The sequence below is a fragment of the Talpa europaea genome (genome assembly GCF_964194135.1).
Source record: "Talpa europaea genome assembly, chromosome: 6".
In the NCBI taxonomy this organism is placed as follows: Eukaryota; Metazoa; Chordata; class Mammalia; order Eulipotyphla; family Talpidae; genus Talpa; species Talpa europaea.
The window spans coordinates 111,672,765-111,696,293 of record NC_140072.1 but is presented as its reverse complement, the minus strand read 5'-3'; the positions used below and the strand labels follow the sequence as shown (position 1 = coordinate 111,696,293).

The following is a 23,529-nucleotide window of genomic DNA, read 5'->3' as shown; positions in this document are numbered from 1 at the left end:
GAGAATCTAAGGAAGTAATGTATGAATTCTAGTTAATGATACTATAACAATAATGATTCATTAATTTATGATAAAATATTAATAACATGGGAAAAGTTTGTGCTATATGAAAAGTATCATTCATATCTTTGTTAATTTTCTGTAAATTTAAAAGTACTCTAAGATAAAAGCTTATTTCTAAATCCCTATTGATTACTAAGATGGAAATATTTAATTTTAATTTCTAGTGTGACAATGATATTATTTCTCTTTCTTTCCCAAATGGTAGACATGGTAACTGAATCTCAGATGGTTAGATAGGTATAGATCAATAAATAATTTAATTTGCCTCAGGCATTTTATAGGCAGTTTTGTACCTATGTGATCAACACATTCATGTTTTTCAATGTCACTGATGTTTTTTGTTTTTTTTTTAAGATTTATTTATTTATTTATACAAGCACTGGGTACAGTCAGAAGCGCAGGAGGGTGAGAGAATTCACCAGAGCCAGAGCGGGGGGCAGAGCAGGCAGAGGACCGGAGTACACTACCAGCACTGCAGAGGGGAGCAGCGGGCGGCATGAGAGGGTTGTGCGCCATGTGGGACCCTCCTCTGGTGGCCGGGGAGCAGCCCGGGGATCGAACCGGTGCTACAGAGGCTGCGGGCAGCTTCGCAAGCCAGCGCTCAACCGCTGCACCACCAGGGAGGCCCACAATGTCACTGATGTTATAGATGACATATACAGCACAGTTGTTAATAGGATAGCATTGTCTAATAAAGAATAGAACAGCAGAGATTCATATTCTTTTATAATCTTTGTTTTTTTCCCCTTGCCATTCTATCTTATAAAGCTCCATTACAACATAGGATAAATTTAATTATATCTTCTTACAGAAAATAAGACAAGTCAATTGATAAGTGATTGGAACACCCCAAATAATAATAATAATTAAAAAAAATACAGTTTACTTAAGGTGAGACTACAGATAAATGTAGCATACATTGAAGGTACTCTATTCCAAAGTCACTCAATTCTTAAACCCCGGTTTATAAAAGGGAGAATGACTCTATCAATATAATGTGTAAAGATTCAAAATAAATCATTAGGATTTTATTGCATTGTTAATTACTGACTTATTCATGGTCATATGGTACAATTTTTGCCAAGGCAATATGAAGAAAAGACTTTTGGGAGAAATTTTAGTAAATATTTCTTCAGTGATACAAGAGAAATATACATGAAGGGATATTTCCTTATTTTTTTTTTTTAATGTGTGTTTTCTATCTGAATCTGAAACTTGAAACTATGGCAACCATGAGGGAAACAGCAAAGCACTTGAGGAGACAGCTATTTCCTAATGATGTGTTGAGCCTTTCAGTTAATCAGTTCTAAAGACAACATTCCCCTAGACCTGTCAAGATGTTATAAATATTTCCTCATTATTCAAGAAATCTTTTCTCAGGGTTTTCTCTTACAATAGTCATAAATGTCCTAGCTACCTGAAGTTTCATCCAGGTAACAGATATCTTTTAATCAATTTTCTTTGGTGCCTAAAGTAAAAAAAAAAAAAAACAGATTTTTTCCTCTTAGTACACTCAAAGCTATTTGGGTGTAATATGCCTTAAAATTTAACTTTGAATGAATATATAGAATACTAATATATAGAATTACTTTTCTTAACAGTATTCATGGTTTTTTTAAGTTCATTTTAAGTCAAATAGTTGGCACATTTTGCTTTTTTGCCTTTTAAGTCTATCAGATAAGTGGCCAGGTTATAGATATATCATGCGTGGGGTAGCTCAATTTGTGTGTATTCAAGCTCAACATTTGCTAATATTCCATTTGTGCCTTCTGGCTTTTACAAATGGATCCTTTCATGGATCTATTCCAAGTTGAAACAAGTAGAACATTTTAACTTATTGAAATAAACAATGTTTATATTCTCTAAATTTGAATCCAAAATTGCCAATAAATAACTTTTGAAGATTACAGAAAAATTATGAGACCTTCAAAGTTCTCCTTTTTTTGTAGGGGAATGTATGGGAAAATGCCCTGCTACAGTTGTATCTAAACTATTATAAAGCTCTGTGCTAGACCCAATATTGGAATTTGGACTAAATAATTGCTTGTTTATACAAATAAATATTTTACATCTCGTGTTGTGTAATAAACAAAAATAATATCTCTGACTCACTTTTTTTTTTCTTTTTTTAAAAGATTTATTTTATTTATACAAAAAAGGGGTACAGGCCAGATACGAGGGAGGGTGAGAGGATTGACCAAAGACAGAACGGGGAACAGAATAGGAAGACTGACAAAATACAGTGCTGAAGGGAGCAGCGGGTGAGACAAGAGAGATCTGCTCGCCACGTGGGTTGCTCTGAGTACAGTGGAGATAGAACCAGCACTGCAGAGGCTGCAGACAGCTTCACAATGCTGTGCCCAACCACTTGCACCACCAGGGAGGCCCCTGACTCACTTTTAAAATGTCAGTATGAAAAGATAAAGACATAGTTGCAAATACTACTATGTGTATCTTTTTACATTTATTTTAGGGTTAATCACATAGGTGACTCTGCTTAGCATATAAACAAATTCCACACAATCATAAGGAAATAGGTGGTCAGTATAAATCATATTGTTTTACCAAAGTTGATGCGCAGTGGGGAATTTGTATTGTTAATGGAATTTGTATTGTTAATGCCATTAATTAACAGCAAATCTTTCAAGTAGGCCTTTCAAAGAGTGCAGTTCGGGACTACTGTATTCTTTTCTTCACAAGTGCTAGTGAGAAAAACTAGTTAATTAAAATTAAAGAAATTTATGCTCGCAATTTTATGAATTCACAGTAAAATGAAGTATATGAAAATCGTACCAACTGGCTAGTGGGAGATTGTTGGTATACTTTGGTGGTGGTTGTGGTGCAGTAACGTATATCTGATGAAGTGTGTACTTAAATCCCTAAATCAAGTATAGTGATGCAAACCAGTATTAATTCAATAAAATACAATTTAAAAATAAATAAAAGCTATACTGGTCCTTCCTGGTGGTGCAAGGGGTTAAGCACACTGCTGTGAAGCTGTCCACAGCCTCTGCAGCATGAGTTCGATCCCTGGCTGACCAGGGAGCTGCCCACTTGGCGAGGCAGATCTCTCCTGTCTTGCCTGCTGCTCCCCTCAGCAGTGTACTTCATTCATTCTGTCTGTTATGTTCCCTACTGTGTCTCTTGTGAATCCTCCCACCCCCTGCACATCTGGCCTGTACCCCAGCTCTTGTATGCATAAATAAATAAATCTTTAAAAAAAAGCTATACCACATGCACTCATCCCTTTAATATGATTTTCACAAGATCTATGCTAAGAAGTATGCAACCATCGTTTTTATGATCTTACTCAAAAGTCTGAAAAACTCTTCTCAAGATCTTCAGTTATTTAGTTATTTTGGTAAACATACTTGGTATATATTGTGATATATATATAAATCATATCTAGATCAATTATAAATAATAATATATTCATGTTATTTCTCTATATTTTTATTATAGGCACATATTTAATAAATCAAACTCTTAAATTGTCAAATTGTAAAATATGGGAATTTGTAACTTATAAAATGCTTTTTATTTAATATAATAATCCATAAACCTTAAACTATATATATCAAAATATTTGTACTTATATAATTAATCTTAAAATCATTGAAACGTAGGTGAATTCTTCAACTTCAGATGAATATTCCATTTCAGTTTTTATTGAATAACATTACTGATAATATAAACTACAGACTCCTAGTGGAATTTTATCGCTATCAGCAAATGAATGCCCTGCCAAATTATTATTCAATATTCTATAGTTGATAATATCTGAACAATAAGATGTTTGCACATTTAGTAAAATCTTGGAATTTGAAATAGCTATTACTTTTGTAACAAAACTAGAGTTTGTGTAGTTTAATTAGTTGAAAAATTAATATGTAATCCAAAGAACATTTTAATTTTGCTTCATTCAGTGTTCCTTTCAGTTTATTTAACTTTCCCTGCTTCTTTTCCCTTCACCTAATCCCTTGCTACACTGGGAAGCTTGATTTAGATTCCTTTGCTGTCTCAGTCTTTCAGTGAAACTCATAAATAAAACATAATATTCTTTATCTATTAAACATGTTAAGTTATGGATAAAATGTCATGTTTGAAAGCAGGGTTATCCCTCACCCAACAGATTACTTATTAATAATAAAAGAAAAATAAATCTGGCAGACCCTGCCTTAAACAAGGTACCAAACTTAATAACCACCACCAAGGGATCATTGTCGCTCTCCCTATAAACTACTAAGAAAGGCACATCACCTATCTGATGACCTAGCAAAAAAGGTTTTAGCCAGATCTCATCATGTGGAAATAAGGACAAATCCACAATGAAAAATTCTACAAAACAAGCAGTCCGAACCCTTCACTAATATAAATACCGTGAATGACAAAATTGCTGGGAGACTGTTCTAAACTACAGAAGAACTAAGGGGACCTAAAAAGTAAATGTAATATATGAATTTTGATTTCATACTGAATTTGCGCAAAATCTATAAAGCATATTTTTGAATATGTTTTGCACATCTATGGGAAATACTGTATGGGAAATACATATAGAGTCTCTTCTCAGAGACTGGAGCACTCAGGGGCCTCCCCGGTGGCACAGCAGGTTGAGTGCAGCGCTGTAAGGCTGTCCACAGCCTCTGCATCGTGGGTTCGATTCCCTTCCGGCCAGGGAGATTCCCACATGATGTGGCAGACCTCTCCCGTCTCGCCCGCTGCTCTCCTCAGCAGTGTATTTCAGTCCTTCCTTCTGACTGTTCTGCTCTCTGCTCTGTCTCTGGTGAATTCTCTCATCCTTCCGTGCCTCTGGCTTGTACCCCAGTGCTTGTATAAATAAATGAATCTTAAAAAAAAAAAAAAAGGAAAAGAAAAGAAGCTTAAAAAAAAAAAAGAGAGACTGGAACATTCGGAGAAGACTCACAGATATGGGGAGAAAGCGCTGACTCCACATAGTTACCCAGGTCAAGAATCATTTATTTCCCAGGCCTCCCCAGTGGCGCAGCGGTTGAGCGCTGGGTTGCGAAGCTGCCCGCGGCCTCTGCAATGCCGGTTTGATCCCTGGCATGGCGCGCAGACCTCTCCTGCCGCCCCTTTGATTTTTTTTTCCAACCATGTGAAATGTGAAGATTGTTCTTAAGTACAAGCATTGTATGAAAATAAGCATCAGGCCAAATTTGGCCTTCTGTTGTAGCTTGCCATTTTCTGGAGTAGGTTATTGCTTGGAATTTTTCTGCCTGCTCTGTTCCCCGCTCTGGCTCTGGTGAATTCTCTCACCCTCCCGCGCTTCTGTCTGTACCCAGTGCATGTAGAAACAAAACAAACAAATAAATGAACATGCCTCTATTATTAAAAAAAAAAAAAAGAATCATTTATTTCCCATATTTCCCATCATTTTAATGAAATGACATTGAATGACAAATGAACATTATCCAAGTCCACTGTAGTTCAGAAAATGAGGAAATACTGAAAAGCTTAGTTTTTGAGGTTAAGATAAGTGACTTAAAGAAAATTATTAATAATTATAAATTTTGGTAGAATTAATTAAATATAATTAGCAATTTCCAACACATTTGTATATAAATATGTAAAATATGTGAATTTAACATAGATATTTCATTCAAGACATAAGTGTATATTTTCAGAAACAGTGACTCTTCTACTTTCCTAATCTTGTAAATATGTATTTTGAACATTCTCTCTCTCTCTTTTTTTTTTTTTTTTTTGCTTAATTCACAATCAAATGAATGGTTATAATTCCTGTGGAAGTAAACACTTACTGATATTTTAGCCAAAACTGCATTTGTGTATAGTTGATGATTTTGAGCATCACATGAATTAAAAAACTCAAAGTGCTTAAAACCACTTTGTTGGCCATTAATGAGTTATATTTATCTTGATTATCAATCCAAATTAATATATTTTCTAGAAGATTGAAATGCTTTTTTGAATAATGCAACCATGCATGTTATTTAATTTAAGCAATTTTATTATGCTCTTCCCTTATTGTTTAGGTTGCTTGGAACTAAAAGAGGACACCATTGAAAATCTTCTTGCTGCAGCATGCCTTCTTCAGCTTCCTCAAGTAGTAGAAGTTTGCTGCCATTTCCTCATGAAGCTTTTACATCCATCTAATTGTTTAGGAATCCGAGCATTTGCTGATGCTCAAGGATGCATTGAATTAATGAAGGTGGCTCACAGCTACACAATGGTAAGGAAATTTAATATTTCAATAATAAAGATATCAGTGTATTACCAGAAATTAAAATAAATTGTCACTGCATTGAACATTTTTAGTTTAACTTGAGTTTTGTATTCGTACATTTATCTAATTGGGTAAAATGTACCCTACAGTATTTCATAATCTCAAAGTAGAAAGTCACCATAATGGGCTTCATTGCTGCTTTTTGGTTTTATTTACTTTTTGTACCACAAAAACTTTTGTTTTGCATTTTATTCTGCTAGTTCTCTACTGTGGAGTAAGTTGTATCAATCAAAATTCAATATTGAAATTCTAAACCCCCAATGTAATGGAGATGGGATGTTCAGGCAACAATGGGGTTCAAATGAGGTCATGAGGTGGGGTCCCACATGATGGGATAGTGCTCTTACAAGACACAACAGAGTATTTGAATATTGGATTCCAGAATTCCTGGGAAATCTGTATTAAGGGAATATATTTAGAGATATATATTAACAGACTTAACCTTTTGGGGGGGATTTTAATTGAATCAAATATAATTCAATAAATATTCCTAATATAATTTATGACTATTTTACATTTTATATTTGCTTATACATACACACATATATGTAGGTATGTGAGTATTTTAACAGCTTTATAATGATTATAAAAAATGTTTGAATTGTACATTTTAAACATGTGAACTTGATGATGTGACACATTCTTTAATATCTCCATTCTAGAATGGAATATAGAGCTGCAACAGTTACATATTCATCGTTTCATGACTTAGAAATAATCATGCTAAAAGCACTTAATGACTGGCATATATTAAGTTATATATAAAATGGCAGCCATTTTTGCTATTGCTGCTAGTAACATATTAATGTTTTGATTGTCATTATTGAAACAAGCAATTATGAAGTAGAAAACTCTACCTTCCCTCAAAGGGGAGAATTTATATAAGAATGATCTCATTAAAATGCATCATCGATATTTATTTAAAAAAACTTATTTTGAGACTTAACACCATATCACATCACTAATGACAGTCATATAAGTTTTCTAATTATTTGTCTTGGGTAGCATTTTAATACAATTTTATTTTTTTTAATTTTTTAAGCAGATTAGTATATTAAATGAAAATATAGAAATAAAAGGAAGGAGATACATGCTTTTTAATTTGATTGTCAGAATTTTATTTTCAAAATAATCCATGACAGATTACTGGGCAACTATTGAAATTTTATGAACCATATAAAATGAGTGGAAACAAATATTTCATCAACCAAAATATCAAGTCCAACTGCAGTTATTTAATTAAGCACATTTCATTACAATTAAGAGCTCTAGTTTAGCTAACCCAAAGAACAACATGCCTCCATATCCAGGGGGGATGATTGTCCCTTCTGGTCTAGTTTGGAATTATTAATTTACTAATAAAAATGTTTTTCTTGCAGCTGCTTAGGTTTTTCTACAATTTATCACACAATAGTAGCATACTTTTTTCTTGACACTTTAAAATGTATACTCCATAGTAAAATATATTTTAAATGGAAATAGAGAATTCATGCTAAGAAACTCAACTTTTTAAACATCTCTGTGTTATTTTTGAGACTATGAATAACTTACTTGTGCATCATGTCTCTTGAAATTTAAGTAATTTCAAATTATTTTGGAAACATGAAGCTCCAGTATTCTCCAGATGCTCATGGGTTACTGTTTAGTGAAAAAATTTACTAAACACTTGTCTTCATAGATTACTATTTTCTCTCAATTTTAACACTTGATTTAGTAGCAAGTCATTCCAGTTTTCCTATTACCTCAGGGACTGAATTAGCTTCTTTATTGACTGCAATTATTTATTTTTTATTTATTTCATAAGAATTATTTATTTTCTATTTTTAATTTACTTGACCTTTTAACATCATTGGCATCAGATCTCACTTTGCTGTTTATATGCCTTTACTATTTATATAATTTTCTCTTTCCTTTGGAAATGTCACTTATTTATTTGGTTTGACTATTGATTTTGTGTGAATGATTTCAAAATCTATTAGTGGAAGGTGAGCAGTTTGGCATTGGTTCATGTGCAAAATACTGGAAAATTTTGATTGCAAGCTCCATATTAAGCAGAACTGTGAAACTAATTCTAAAGCATTAATTTAAACTTTGGCTGCATGAATATGCAGAGAGTAACAAAATAATTAAGAGAAACAGTTCCCCTGTACTCTACTAGTCAGATTTCATTATGAGTCCTGTGCTGAATTCTGGACACCACATTTTAAAGGCATTAAAGAGTGGCAAGCAAAAGCAGATGAGAATAAGAGGAATAGTGAATATTTTATAATCATATCATATGGAAAACTGTTGGGGCTTGTGACTGAATAATATTAGGGCATGAAAATAACTGTCTTCCTATATTTGATAAAATTAACTCATGTCTAAAAAAGTTAACATTTAAGTGTTTCTGTTTTGTTTTTCACCTTAGTAGTATATATTAAAAAAAAGCATTTCCACAAGATATAGAAGGTGGAAGAGAAGAGAAAGTCATTATTCTCTAAGCACAATTATAGGCAGATATGTGGACAGAAGGAAAGTCGAAATAACTCCCAAGCAACCTTTGAAATGATTTATTTCACTGATATAGACTGAGACATTTGATTGAAATCTTTTGGAGATTCTTGAGGAATGGCCTCTGCAGAGTAGTGCTTTAGGGAACAATTGAACTGAAGGTTGAAATCATTAGTAGAAAGTTACCTAATCTTAATTTCCACAGACTTTTAACAATAGTACAGACCTCCAGTTCCTTATCCACAATTTTTCTTAGACAGAATACAGGGTGTATTATTTTCTTAATCCAACAATATCTTCAATGCTTACCCAAAAAATAGCAGGTTCAAATGCCATATTTTGATATGCATGATCCTCCATACCTATTCTCTAAATTGCTCCCTGAGTATTTTCCCTCAAATAACTGGAATTGAGTTATCTTAAACATATCCTGTGAATTTCCTTTACTTATACTTTACATACATTTCCCTTCTCTGGAAATTTGTAATATCTAATTCTGCATACCTAATTTCCAGTTTAATTATATCAATGCATAAAAAAATCTTAAAACTTTTAATTTTTAATTTTATTTTAAAATTTTTAATTTTATTCTTATTTGAAATCTTAGTGTTCCTTTCTTTAGGATAATATGATGTCATCATAAACTTCTTGCGCAATTAATTATCTTTTTATGTCTCTATGACCTGTTTGCACAACAGGTATTGCAAATTCCTTATTTCAGATATTAAGTATTCTCTGTTGAAATTTATTTTGCTCTGACAAAGTGTCTATTGCATTGTAATGTGTTAATTCTAGTTTTCATCTTGTTTGTAACTTTAGGATCGTGACAGTCAACACTCATGAATTCAGTCATTTAACAAGAGTACATATATAGATTTCTTTCTTTCCAATCACATATTTTACTGTTATTACCACTGTCCACACAGCCTTAAGACACACTGATCTTTATGCTGTTTTTTTGACTACTCTAAGAACAATATAACTCTTTCTTCCCTCTGCTGGAAACACTTTTCTACCATTTTTAAATTTTTTATATTTATTTTATAACTTTCTTTATTGTTCTTGAAGAACCATTGTTCCACATCTTTGCCAGTGCTGAAACAGTATAGGATTTCCCTGCTCAGGTAGAGTCACTGTAGCACTCCCACCACCAAAGATCCCACAATCCTCTAAAAGTCCATTGTGCTCTCCAACACCCTCCCTTATTCTCACCCCTCCTCCTACAAAACTATTATGTCCCTTTCTCCTATGCTGCATTCAAATTCAAATTTTACTTCCACAGAAATCTTTTCTCAGAATATTCTATATAAAATAGCACTACCTCCAAAACTCTGTTCCCTTATACTGTCTCACAGCAATTACAGTACTTACTGGTTACTGGTTTTACAATATATTTTTGTCCTTGTTGATGTGGCTTACTTCCATTTAGGGTATGGAAAGTTTTCATAAACTTCTCAAAGTGCCTAGTTAGATGACTTTACATAGTGTTCATTGTTAAATGAATAGTGAAGTGAGTAGTAGGTCAATGACTATGAAATACAGTTGTAATGGGGACCTCTGCAGATATGATGATAACAAAATAGTCATATGTTGGATTTACAGAAAGTTGAATATGTTGAATGCAAATTAATTGTGACTATAAGCAACAGTTATATGTATACATATGTGCATATGTGTAGATATAGTAACTCTGAAAAGGTAAATCATAAGATCATAAGATCCAATGAATAGGTAAAACAGGGAAAGCCTCCTTTAAATAAGGATTGTTTACAGTGAGTTGAAAATGTTCAAGTGGAATTAGTCAGCTGAGGAGTTGGCAAAAAATGTCCATGGCAGAAGGAAATGGATTTGCCAATGATCTGATGTAGGATGGAACTTTACTCTGAGCAAATTCAAGTGTGATGACATGGTAGGGAGGGGAGGGGAAAGAAATAAATAATAAAGATGGAAATTCAGTCAAATTTTGCAGGGGTTTGGAGACTTTGTTAATGATTTAGATTTTTATATTGAATATAATAATTTATGTCACTGAAAGCTTTTGAGCAAGCAAAGACAAAGGTTTAATTTCAAATGTGTCTCCAGATTACCATAAACAGGAGAGGAAAAGAAAGACCAAGAATAAAGATTAATACCTCACTAGGGGTCCATGTGTTTATTCACACACATACTTATTGGGTGAGTGACAAATAAAAAGAGAGCCTGAATAACTAGCTTCTGTCATTGTGTTTGATGACAATGCTAATCACTACTGGTGGTTCTGCCAGTTCTTGTATATTTTATACATCAGTTGTCATTCTAGGTGTTAGAGATATTTCAACCTTTCAAAATCCCCTGCAAGATATATATTATATCCATTCTAGAAGTGATAAATCTAATATTCAGAAATATTAAATGGTTTACTCAGGACCATACCCATACTAGAATATCTTACCACATAGTTGTGCTTTATTAATTAACATAAATGAATGTACCATGGATTACATTTTACTTATAATTATGAGTCAGACTTCTGATATCCCAAACACTACAAAACATGGATAACATCAACAACTTGATGTGATAAACCTGATACATAGATAAGACCAAAGAACTCCATGAGGATTTTTGTTCTTCAGTTTTTTCATCTCCCTGTTCACTCTACTATCACTTTCTGCCTAGTAGTACAAGCCTGACTTGCAACACTACAATGTTTACCCTGGGAAGCAGAAAAAGTGGCAATAGGACTACCTAGAGGCTAACACACTCAATGTAACCTTGAAAGTAGAAGTCTCAGAACTGGGGTTCAAGCCTGCCAGAGTCAGTGCAAGTGTAGCTTGTGCTCTTAAATAAGAAGCCTGTATATCATTCACTTGTCCTTGAGAGTCCTTAGAATAATGCAAGGACAAAAAGAACAAACTTTATGTGCTTTTGTACAGAGTGCTGAAATTCTTGACATTTCTCACAGTTTCTAGCTAGCAGCATGATTTTTCATCTTTACCAGTAACCCTTCTAACAAACCATAAATTGGAGTTTGCTTTGGGAGAATAAATGGAATATAATTTTAAATCCCTTTGCTTGTCCAAGGCATCAAAATAAAGTTCTCCTCACTTACATTTTTTCTCAGGATTATTATGTGATACATTAGCACTTCATTTTTTTTGAATGTTATATTACTTTTTTTCTTACTCCTTTTTAGTGTCTCATATACATACATGGTATCAATAACAAGTTTAATATATAGAAACACCAACCTAAAAATTAGTAAAATTTTACTTGCAAATATTTTTGGTAAATTAGTAAGAAATGAAGTTATGAGGGTGAGAATAAGTGTCTTGGAAGACAGCTACTACTGATGTTTAATGATCACAAGAGGCATGTGAAACTCAGGTAAATGGAAGTACCTTGCTTTCTCCTTTGTTTTTGTTTACTGGCTCTGTCCCTAAATTAGATGACACTGGCAATTTCTGCTTGTGTTGTAATACATAGTATTTGGTAACATTCTAGTCTACTGGTTAAGACTGCAATTTGAGTGGAGAAATTTAAATCTTTTGACTTTTATTGCACTTAGTGTCTAGTGAAAGCAAGATATTAAGATTAGCCTGGATATATTGATATAGATGTATAGTAAATAGTAATATTATAACAAATAATTATTCATTCTTGTCACTGCATTTTGACTATATTGAACTTCGAAAATTTTAGTTCTATAAAATAACCACACTAAGTGTTCATTTATGATAACTTAAGTAAACTAAACATAATTATGTGTAGCCAATAAAAATTGTAAGATTTTAAAGCTCCATTTTAAACACAATCTAGTTTGCCAAATATAGATGTTTCTCAAATGTTGCCTTTCAGATTTTCATACCCAAACTTGAGAATATTCTGTTTTTTTTTTTTAAGAAATGCATCATCTCACTTTATTGTTGTTAATCTTTATAACAATAAGAATATTCTCTACTTGAAAAATATTCCATTAATATTAAAGTTTCTGTCATTAGCTTATTTTATCTTTAATTTCAATTATTTTGCCAAGCTATTTCTAAATTCCAAAGATAAAATAGAAAAATACACAGTTCTGTAAAACATACACATTCTACTTTAAAATATATATTTTCTTTATCATGTAATAGATTTAATTTTTTATAGAGCTGCTGTATATGTTGAGTTGACTGTGTAGCAACATTATAAACAAAGTTTTGGAAGGGAACTAAAATTAGAGTAAATCCTATAACCACACATATAAAAGATTTTCACACTAAGTTACAATTGGTAGTCACTAATTGTTGAATTATTTAAATCCTTTAATTTACAGAATTGTTTTCTGTGATAAGTACTATTCCTACATTAGTAGAATAGTCTAAAAAGGACTGCTTATGTGATGTCAGAAGAAGGAAAGCCAGAAATATTTTAGCTTCAGTGCTTTTTTTCAGTTTGCAAAGCACAGTTCTTCAATACATGAAATCAATTATTTACTATGTTTAGCTGGAGAAAAATATTACTTTTTATGTATATGAAAGGCTCACTTTATTATAATAATTTTTGCATCATGAAATAATGTGAAATATTTATATTTTCTGATGGGGTAATGAAGCATATATTATGGAACTAATTTCTTTTTATGCTTTTCCTCAAGTTTTTCTTTAATGCTATTTCTCTATTAAGCACTAGACTTGCACTCAGAAATCTTTAATAGTAATTTTTTAAAGAATATAAGGTAGAGGAATGTATTATGGTACACAAGAAACATGATAAATCAATCTTTGCCAGAGGGGAAATCCAGTCTGTTCTTTATAGGCAGGATATACAGAGATAGGGCTGATACTTTTCTTAAAAGAAGGTTTTCAGCAATTTACTGTAAAGCAGAAAAATCAAGGAAAAATAACTTGTAATGGAGTATCAGTTGTTTGCCCCCCATAGCCCAAGTTACCTTGACTATATTAACCATATACACAGAAGTAGATTACATATTCCATGAGGTACCAAATTGCATCTGGCTTGTTCACTGCTACAGTCATAGTTATTAGATACCTCATAAATTAATTTATATGTGATAAATTAGTGATAAATATGTGATAAATTTGTTCTTATTTTAAATACATTATAAATGATGTTTGGAAGATTTCTTTGACATAATTTCAAATATACTATTGATATCATACATGTTAACAACTTAAATATGAAAATTAATAATTTAAGTGAAATATATCATCTCTATCTCAAAATAGTTAAAAATATTTATAAAGCACCTAATTTTTCCCATAGTCTTTATTAAAATAAATGCATACTGGATGAACCCTTTATCTTTAGAATTAATTAAAATTGCTATCATCTGTTTCATAACCTTTTAACAGGTAGCAAATTCCTTCTACAGTGAATATATTTTTTAAATAAACATTTTAATGAATATAGCTCATATTCAGGCCAACATTTAATATTTTGAGTGTTTCAAACAAAAGCTATTCTTATTTAAATTTCATTTTCTTTGAAGGTCACTATGTTATTAAAGAATACATATCAAACCTGATGCTCTGACACACAGGGCATGCACTAGTGGAAGGATTAATACTGGCCACATTTATCCTATTTATATATATATATGATTGCAAATTATATAAAACCACATTCTAATTAAAAATGTCTGGAAAACAGAGAGCAGAAATTGACAAGGGTTTAAAGACTTAGATTCAGATCCTGGTCATACTGAGTAATTCAGCGGAAGTATTTGCAACTATTTTTTTATATATATGTGAGGCAATGTTTAGTTGACCCACATAAAAACTACATTCTAGCTTCATTGTAATTATGGAATTTACAAATAGTAAAAAGGATTTTCTTAAAGATTGTGAAGTAAATACTTCTAAAGTAAAATGCACTATTTCTTTGGAGGTATGTACATATTCTCCTGAATCATACACATGGGTTAACCAGTGTTACCTCAATAATTTAAAAAAAGGACTGTTTCATCAGTACATATTTTAAGTAGACTTAAATCTTAATAAAGGCTCAAGCGAGATATTATACTATGCTAAGTAATTTTTTAACACAATTTTGCACTTTAATTAGATCTAAAGTTAAAAGAACTTCCAAATATATAGAATTCATTTATTCTCCAGTTTTACTTAAAAGGAAAAAAAGTTGATTATTGATTAAGTAGTGTCTCTATTTTTACTTTGTTTATGAGAATATCTAAGTGATTATGAAACAGGGATAATATAAACCGTAGAAGAATAAGTTGGCAATTGTCTAGAATAAAATAAATTTAGGGTTTATTTTATATAGTTGTTGATTAAGGAATAAATGCAAATACTTACAAATACAAGTATACATCTGTATCAGCATTAATTGTATTTATTATACCAAAGGATCACATATTTTTAATTAGTAAATACAATAATTCTGTTTAACTTGCTATAAAAGTCTATCTCTTCCACAGATCATATGCACATACACTTGTATTATGATTGTGATTAATCTGCTGTTTGACATTTTATCCTTTTGTAAATTTGATATTGCATGAAAAAGCTTAAAGAAAAAAAAATATATATATAAATTAGCGTATCATCATCATTATTTAAGTTTGCTTTGTCATATGTACTGACAGCTATCACTTGAGGATGCAATGCTGTACTTTCCTCTTTTCTGGAAGAAATATGTGGCAAGTTACACTTTCTCAGTTATTCAGAAAGATTAGGAGTGAGCCTGTCATTAAATATTGAAAACACAGAAATCTCAACTACTCACAATGATTCTAAAGCATGATTTTTAAGCGACCAATGACGTGAGTGCATTAGAACCGTCTGCTTCAACAGGTAAAGACATTTAGTGATATATGATGGTTTAGTTGTCACTAGACTGAAACATTACTTGCCATAAAAATGATATTATTTTACTACAGAATTTAGAATCAAAATTGGACAGTTTGATGAACTCACTTGAAATCCATCATAATAAATTGACAGTTACTAGTTTTACATTTTAAGTCATAAATTGCTTTGAGAGTTATTGCTTTATTTTATTCTACAAAGGCAGAAGTTTGAGTGTATATTCCAGCTTAGTACAAGTAAATTTGTTAACAATAAGTAAAGCTAAACAACACTAAGAGCTATAAAATTCTCACAATAAGTGTATTGCTTGGCAGTTTAGGTAATAAATATGGGAATCTATGAAGCTCCAGGCTCTAAGCAAAAATAGAAGGACTTTTCCTATACATTAACAAATGAAAATCTTGCCAACTCCATAAACCAACCAGGGTGAACAGGATAATATAAACCAATTATTAATATTTAATTCAATAATATTCTTCAATACCAAAATTAGCAGTTAATAAACGTACTTATTGACCAAAGAACTAAAGCCTAGTGACCTAGACTTCTCTTTGTATAAATTTTAAAAGTTAATATAAATTATCAGAATTAGATTTTGCAAGTAACATAATTCTCTCCAAATATTAACTGTTAAAAAACGGTTGCTTTTTAACCTAGACCTTTACATTTTGACTATGACTAAAACTGTCTTATAATAAGATTTTTCACAAAAAGAAACAGTATATCATATACTTTTATTATTACATTAAATATTATGATCTAAAATTGCAATTAATAATATAAGAATTAGTGACAGTCTATTCATTATTAGAACAATGTATCAGAAGTTAGGATATCACTGAGATTTCAGGGGGAAAATGTGAAAGTCTTGACCTGGACACTGTGGAAATGATTTTAGATAGGTTAAATTAAATAATATTGCAAGTTCTTCTTTAACATATGGCTGTAAGTCTAGATGTTACTCTTTTATTTATTAATTAACTTTGTCCAGATTGTGTACCTACCAGTGCCCCTTTAATTTGCCAATGATCTTATTTTTGCCCATGCTTATTTAAAAACTTTTCTATTCTCTCCTGGTTACTGAAGGCAATTGAGATTTCAACACTTTTTGAGAAAAAAAATATAAAACATAAGAATAAAATGCATTGAAAAATTTAAGACTTGACATTTTAGCTCTTTTTAATAAAACTGTGTCTTTGAGCAATGCACTTGAGATCACTCTCAATAACTGTGAAATGATGACATTTATTTGAGACCATATAGGTCCCTGGTTGTCCCTTACGGTCTTATGATTTTCCAAAAATCTGTAATTCTATGAAAAGAAAGTGTATTTCTTGATAATGTGGATAAGTGCCATTTTATCATTAAGCAATAAAAATTTAATGTTATCACAAATAGAACATTATCTGATATCAATAGGGGAGCAACAAATGATTTTGGAGGAATGAATAACCATTCCTGCTCTCAAATGTTTTATGCTTATAGAAAATAAAATACTGAGATATAATCAACTACCATGCAATTTACCTACTTAAATTATACAATTCAATGCTATTTAATATATTCACAGAGTTGTGCATCCATCACCATAATTAGAACATTCTAATCACTTCATAAAGAAATCCCATACAATTAACAGTTATACTCCATCACTCCAACAAGCTCTCCAAGTGTTAGACAACCAATAATCTACTTCCTCATTATATAGATTTTTTTTCTAATTATGGATGTTTCATAAAAATTGAAACACACAATTGTGGTCATCTGAGACTGATTTCTTTTGTTTCAAATGTTTTTAAGACTTATACACGTGTAGCATATCATATCATTTATTTTTATTACGAAATAACATCATATGGATATCCCACATTTTTTAAATTCATTTGTCCATTTATAGTCATTTCAGTTGTTCACACTTTGTCACCTCTATGAATAATAATGTTTTTTCCAAAGATTTATTTATTTATTTATACAATCACTGGGTACAGTCAGAAGCGCGGGAGGGTGAGAGAATTCACCAGAGCCAGAGGGGAGAGCAGAGCATGCAGGATGACGAAATACACTGCTGAGGGGAGCAGCAGGCGGCAGGAAAGGTCTGCGCGCCATGTGGGACCCTCGCCCAGTGGCCGGGAATAGAACCTGCGCTGCAGAGGCTGCGGGCAACTTCGCAAGCCAGCGCTCAACCGCTGAGCCACCAGGGGAAGCCCAATAATATTTTTTTACTATATTGGTAAATTTTGAAGTTTGGGGGGAAGTTGAATTTTTGGAAAGAGAAATTTCTTCATTTTTTTCCCGGATTTTTTTACCCATCCTATTTTATCTTTTCATAAATTTCTAAACATTTTCATATGAAATTGAGGATCACTTGGCAATTGGTAAGTATAAACCAACTGAGATTTTTATAGACATGCATTGAATCTAGGATCAATTTCAAGAGTATTGCTTACTTAACAACATTGAGTACTCTGATCCATAACATGAGGTATTTAATTTACTTAGATATTCCTATTTACTTAGGCCTTTAATTTTTTCAATAGTGTTATTTAGTTTTTAGTGTATAGGTTTCACATTTGTATTTTTAAAATGTATTACCAGGCATTTCATTCTTTCTATTGTTTTTATACATGGGATTGCAATTTAATTATATTTTTGATTGTTCATTATCCCAATGAGACTTTTTCTACCTCATTTTTTGACTTGCCTTCTCAATTATTTCAATTAAAAACTACTAAATCCTATCTCAATATTTTTTTCCTCAAGAATTTTTTCTAAAGTTCTAAAGGGTATATTTTTTGACCTATAAATATATAGTTACAGTACTAACATGATAATTATTTGATTGTAATGACTTATTAACCTAATTGGAATTAGCTTTTCTATATAATTAATAAAAATCATGGTATTTGATATGTCTTTTTCATACTCAATGGCCAAGAAATGCATAATGATCTATATCTTTATCCCTTAATTTTCCTTTAGGTGCAATTCTGATTAATTAAATGTGGGAAAGTTTCTGAAGTTCAGAGTCACTCACACTATAGGAAGCACATGGTCTAATATTATAGATGGATGGCAAGTCCCCAAATCAAGCTAAACACTTGATATTATTAAGGTTAAGGACACCTTTAATAATATATATATCTTTCATTAAGATAATATGTGCAACTTATGTGAAATATTAGGTAGGTTTAAACTAGTATGAAATTTCCCATAGATACAAACTTAAAAGTAGGCTCACCACTTTTAAGTGAATAAATACAAGTTGTATTTATTTTATTCTTTCCCAATTAAATAATTTTACGGGTAGTTTTTATTCCTGACAATCAACTCTTTTTTTTTAAATTTGTATTGAAGTGACATTGATTTATATAACATATATTTCAGGTATACAGCATTAAAGTTCGACATCTGTATATGGTATAGCATGATCTGCACTAAAAGTCTATGTCCATCTACCACTGTACAGTTGACCATCCATACCCTGCCCCTCTGGTACTACCATTCTATTTGAGAATATAAAGGTTTTTACTTTGTTTATCTGCTTTAAGTTTTAATCTTTCACATGAGTGAATTATCCTTTGTCTTTTAGATTTGTTTGCTGTTTCTCTAAGAATGTAAGACTAAATCACTCAGGATTTCTTAAATATACCTTGTTACAAAGGTATAACACAAAGTATACAGTATTTTGAGAATGTTATTAAAATGTGTAGAAGAAAAGTAATACTTATTTCTATAATAATAATGACAAACTAAATATCATTAGACAGAAAAAATAATTTTAGTCAAATAAAGCATAGTGGTTAGTTTATTGACAACCCCTAACTGCACTGTTTGAAATATCATTAATGATTAAATATACAGTTACTTTCACTGAAAATTTATAATATCAATATGCAATATACAATATGATGTGATTTGAAATATTTCATATTGTATATATTTTGATATATGTATAGTTCATGAGTATTAAACACACAGATGCATATTACAAGGTTTTGAAAGTAAAATCTCATTTAATTACATATTTATAAAATACTAATTTACTGATGCAAGCCATTTTCTTTTATCATGTACTTAATTTATAGTTTTTGTATCTAACATCTTCAATTGTTAAATATAAACATAAGTATTAGCATAATTTCTCAAATGTCAAGGACCTAACACAGAATGTTTAGTTAACAGTTATTGGAGACATTCCCTGGATTTTCCACACATGGCTTTTCAATGCATTATTGCAACACCCCTATGAGAAGGGTGAAACTATTCTTCATATTCTATAGATTGTAAAGACTATGATACAAGATAAAATGCCATGTCTATACCCATCCAGCTAATTAATTTCAGATATTGAACTTGAATCTAAAGTATAAGTATTAACAATGCTTCATCGTTAACTTAGGGTATATTTTTTAAGATTCCAATCAAATTATTACTTTATTAAAGAAATATTATCCCAAAATGATGATAACCATTCTAAAGTGGAAAAAAGGATTACAAATGGCAAATATTTTGGCCTCAATTTAAAGAAAAATAATGTTTGCATGAAGTACATACATACATATATACACATAACACACACACATATATATAATATTTTAAGAAGTATAACATACAGCACAAATAAGAGGCATTATTATACTTCTGTTAACACATGCAGGTTTGTTTCTAATTTTGGAAGAATGAATACATGCAGTACTATTCCAGGCTAATGTCCACTTGTTTTCATCATCTTAACCTTTATCATTAGACTTTTTGTTTCCTATTAAAATATCTGATTCTCTAAATTATCAATGTTCTCTTTGCCCTTATTCAATCTCACCAATATGCTTTCTTTCTACTTTTTCAAAATTTTGGTTAATGTAATGCTTAATAATGAGAAAAGGCTAATGAAAAAATGACTCAGCTTAGTTGACTTTGAGGCCTTATCTAGTAATTATAGGAAGCTGAGCTTAGACTGATTCCACCTCCAAGATATTTGTGGGATAGTAAGGTACTAAGGGATATTTGTTTATCTTGTACCCTATGCTCCTCACCTTGCACTCACAACTCAAGACATACTGTGGAACAGAAGAATGGACAGTCCACAGTATAAGTCAAAAGAGAAATTTAGTAGACTTATTTCATCCAGGTGTCATCATTCAAAAATATCCCACCTGAAGGGAGAAAGACAGGTCGATGTCTAATTCAAAACATAAAACTTTCTATGTACCATCATCAGACAGATTCATAGTGATATTGTTCTTTTTGATTGAAACAGGAAGGGTAGTCCTCAAATGTTTCAAAAGATTAAAAAAAGGGAGAATGGGGTGCAGAAATCTCCACACAGCTCTCCACAGTGGTTGGACCAGTTTGCACTCCCACCAACAGTGCAGAAGAGTTCCCTTTTCTCCACACTCTCGCCAACATTTGGTAAAACTGGTATAAGGTGACCAATGCCATTACCAAAAAGGATAATAAATTAAATTTTCAAAGTTAAATATAAAACTGCTTAACATCATACAAGGCAATAAAACATAAGCTTTAAGGTTTCTCTTTACCCAGGGCAGAAATCATTTACATCTATCATTATTCTGGATGTTAAATGCCTTTTCATAGAGCTCAAGTCCTAATCAATAGAAATGGTAAATCAAAACTAGTTATATTCTTCTAGAAAATTAAATAATCTTCAATGATGACTATCAGACAAAGGTCTCATATATTTCTTTGCATTGTATCTAGCAGAAAAGAGAAATAATTATAATCTCTTCACAGTTACATCAAAATAATATTAATAAAAGCATTATAATAGATTCCTCTAAATGGACAATGGTCTAAGTGTTTCGTGTGTGTGTGTGTGTGTATGTATGAATATATATTAGCTATTTTAATCCTAACAATTCTGTCAGATAGGTAGTGTCTGTATAGTTAAAGACACCAAGGCACTGAAAAGTCAATTAAATTACTGAATAGTGATAGAGCCAGGATTCAAATTAGGAGAACTAATTTCAAAGTCTATAATATTAACCATTGCACTATATTGTGTCTCATTCTCCTATCTTGATTCCTTCTCAACAGTTTTAGTGCCACCAAGGAACTCTCTTTCCATCAGCTCCCAAATCTCCTAAATTCAGCTCAAAACATAATTTAATAGCAATGAAAGTAATAATAATGATTTTGTTTAAAATTGGTATTTAAAAATGTGTAAAAAATCTTAAGAAAGCAATTTTTGATCTATCTCTAACAGAGCTCTTAAAAATGTATACTTTCTTCATAAGCACATCATGACACTCTAACAGCTGCCCTCCAAGGAAGAACACGACCCCTAAACAGCTCCAGTTTAGTAATTCTTGAACCCCCATTGCATTATGGATTCAGCTTCCACTAAGACACAGAAACTGTGGCCAAGTTGACCATAACTCCAGAATATAAAGTTTCAGTGTTTCTGTCCAAATTCCTGTAATGTTTAACTCCAATAAACACAATTTTCCATAGAATCTGTCTGAACTTGAATCTTGGGGTACCTTGATTACTATTCTCTAACCCCCTTTATTCTTACAGAATCTGACTTTGTCCCTCTACCTAGAATTGTCTATTCTGTTCAGTTCCTCATTTTTCTTACCTTGCATTATCTTCTGTTAATTCATCTAATATGTTGTTATTTTTATTATGTAGCATTTGAAATTCATATATTTTCAAATATTTTCTTTTTGAATGTTCACATGTTTATTAAGTGGTTTAGCATGTAAACTTTGAAACTTAGAATTTTAATTAATGCTTTAAACTATAATTCTCAAATAACATCCCATGATAATAATACCCAAATTAAAAGTAGACATTATTAACTATACATCTACCAATGTGCTCCTTGAAATCCTGTTTACATGTTTTTCCTCATGGCAAACATTACCCTTTGGAGAGTCCACGAATACTGTGTTTATAAGATTTGCTCTAGTTTAATATATTTATCACATATGTACATATCCCTGAAAACATACTATTTTGTTTTGCTTGTTCTTGAGCTTTATAGACATTGAATTACAGTTTTCATTAGAGGCAAAATAGCATTTTGTTATTTACTTTTCTTACATTAAGTGTGTTATCTCCTCACATCTAAGTCTAATTAAATCTATTCCCATGTAACATTCTTTAGTGATTTCCTGTTAACTATAATACATATAAACTAGTAGCATACAGTGTTTTTTAATTTGGTACCGGCCTACTTTTCCAGTCACATCATTACATCTCTCTATAACTGTGCTATTCTGCTGTACTAGATACAAGTAGCTCCCTATCAATCCAAGATAAGATCATGTTATGCCCTGACACATCCCTCTTCTACCTAGACCTTTTTACTTTTCTCTATGTCCTTTAAATGTCAATTTAATGTAACTTGCTAAAATGTTCCCTTATAAAACTTCCACCCACCTCCCCACTGACCAAAGCTTCTTTACTTAAGTTTTCATTTAAAACTTGTCCTAACACCTGGTGCAGAATTTATTACACTATATGTATAATTTATTCCTGATTTTCATTAAATATTAGTGGTCTATCTCACTTAAAACTTGATAAAATATTTTGATTGAATCATTGAAAAAATGAATGAATAATAGAATGGATGCATGAATGAGAGAAATGGGAAAATAAAATTCTACACAATATTGGGTAAAGGAGAGAATAGGAATAGAAATGGCATTTGGAGGCTTGTCTTTACATTGTGTATGAAATGATCAAGTTTTTTTCTGAAATAAAAATATTTTAGGAGATTTTCTGCATGGGGTTGGAACACTATAAAGTAGTGATATAAATAATTATAAGCTTGCATTAATTAGGCTATTCATTAGACTGTGCCTACTCTCAGTTCATATAGGACATTTACGGAGCAAGTGTTCATTTTATTTATTTTTTTTAATTTTTTTTAAACAA

The 23,529-nt window shown here is 31.4% G+C and overlaps 1 protein-coding gene across 2 annotated transcripts in view; it reads left to right on the top strand.

Annotated features, from left to right (window-relative positions):
• Positions 1-23,529, top strand: part of KLHL1 (kelch like family member 1) — a gene marked incomplete at both ends in the record, with an annotated part of 240,056 nt that overhangs the window by 100,304 nt on the left and 116,223 nt on the right. For both annotated transcript variants that reach the window (XM_084234749.1, XM_084234748.1), the window contains one exon: positions 6,078-6,274. In XM_084234749.1, the coding sequence (XP_084090875.1) occupies positions 6,078-6,274 (197 nt within the window). The remainder of the gene's footprint in view (positions 1-6,077; positions 6,275-23,529) is intronic.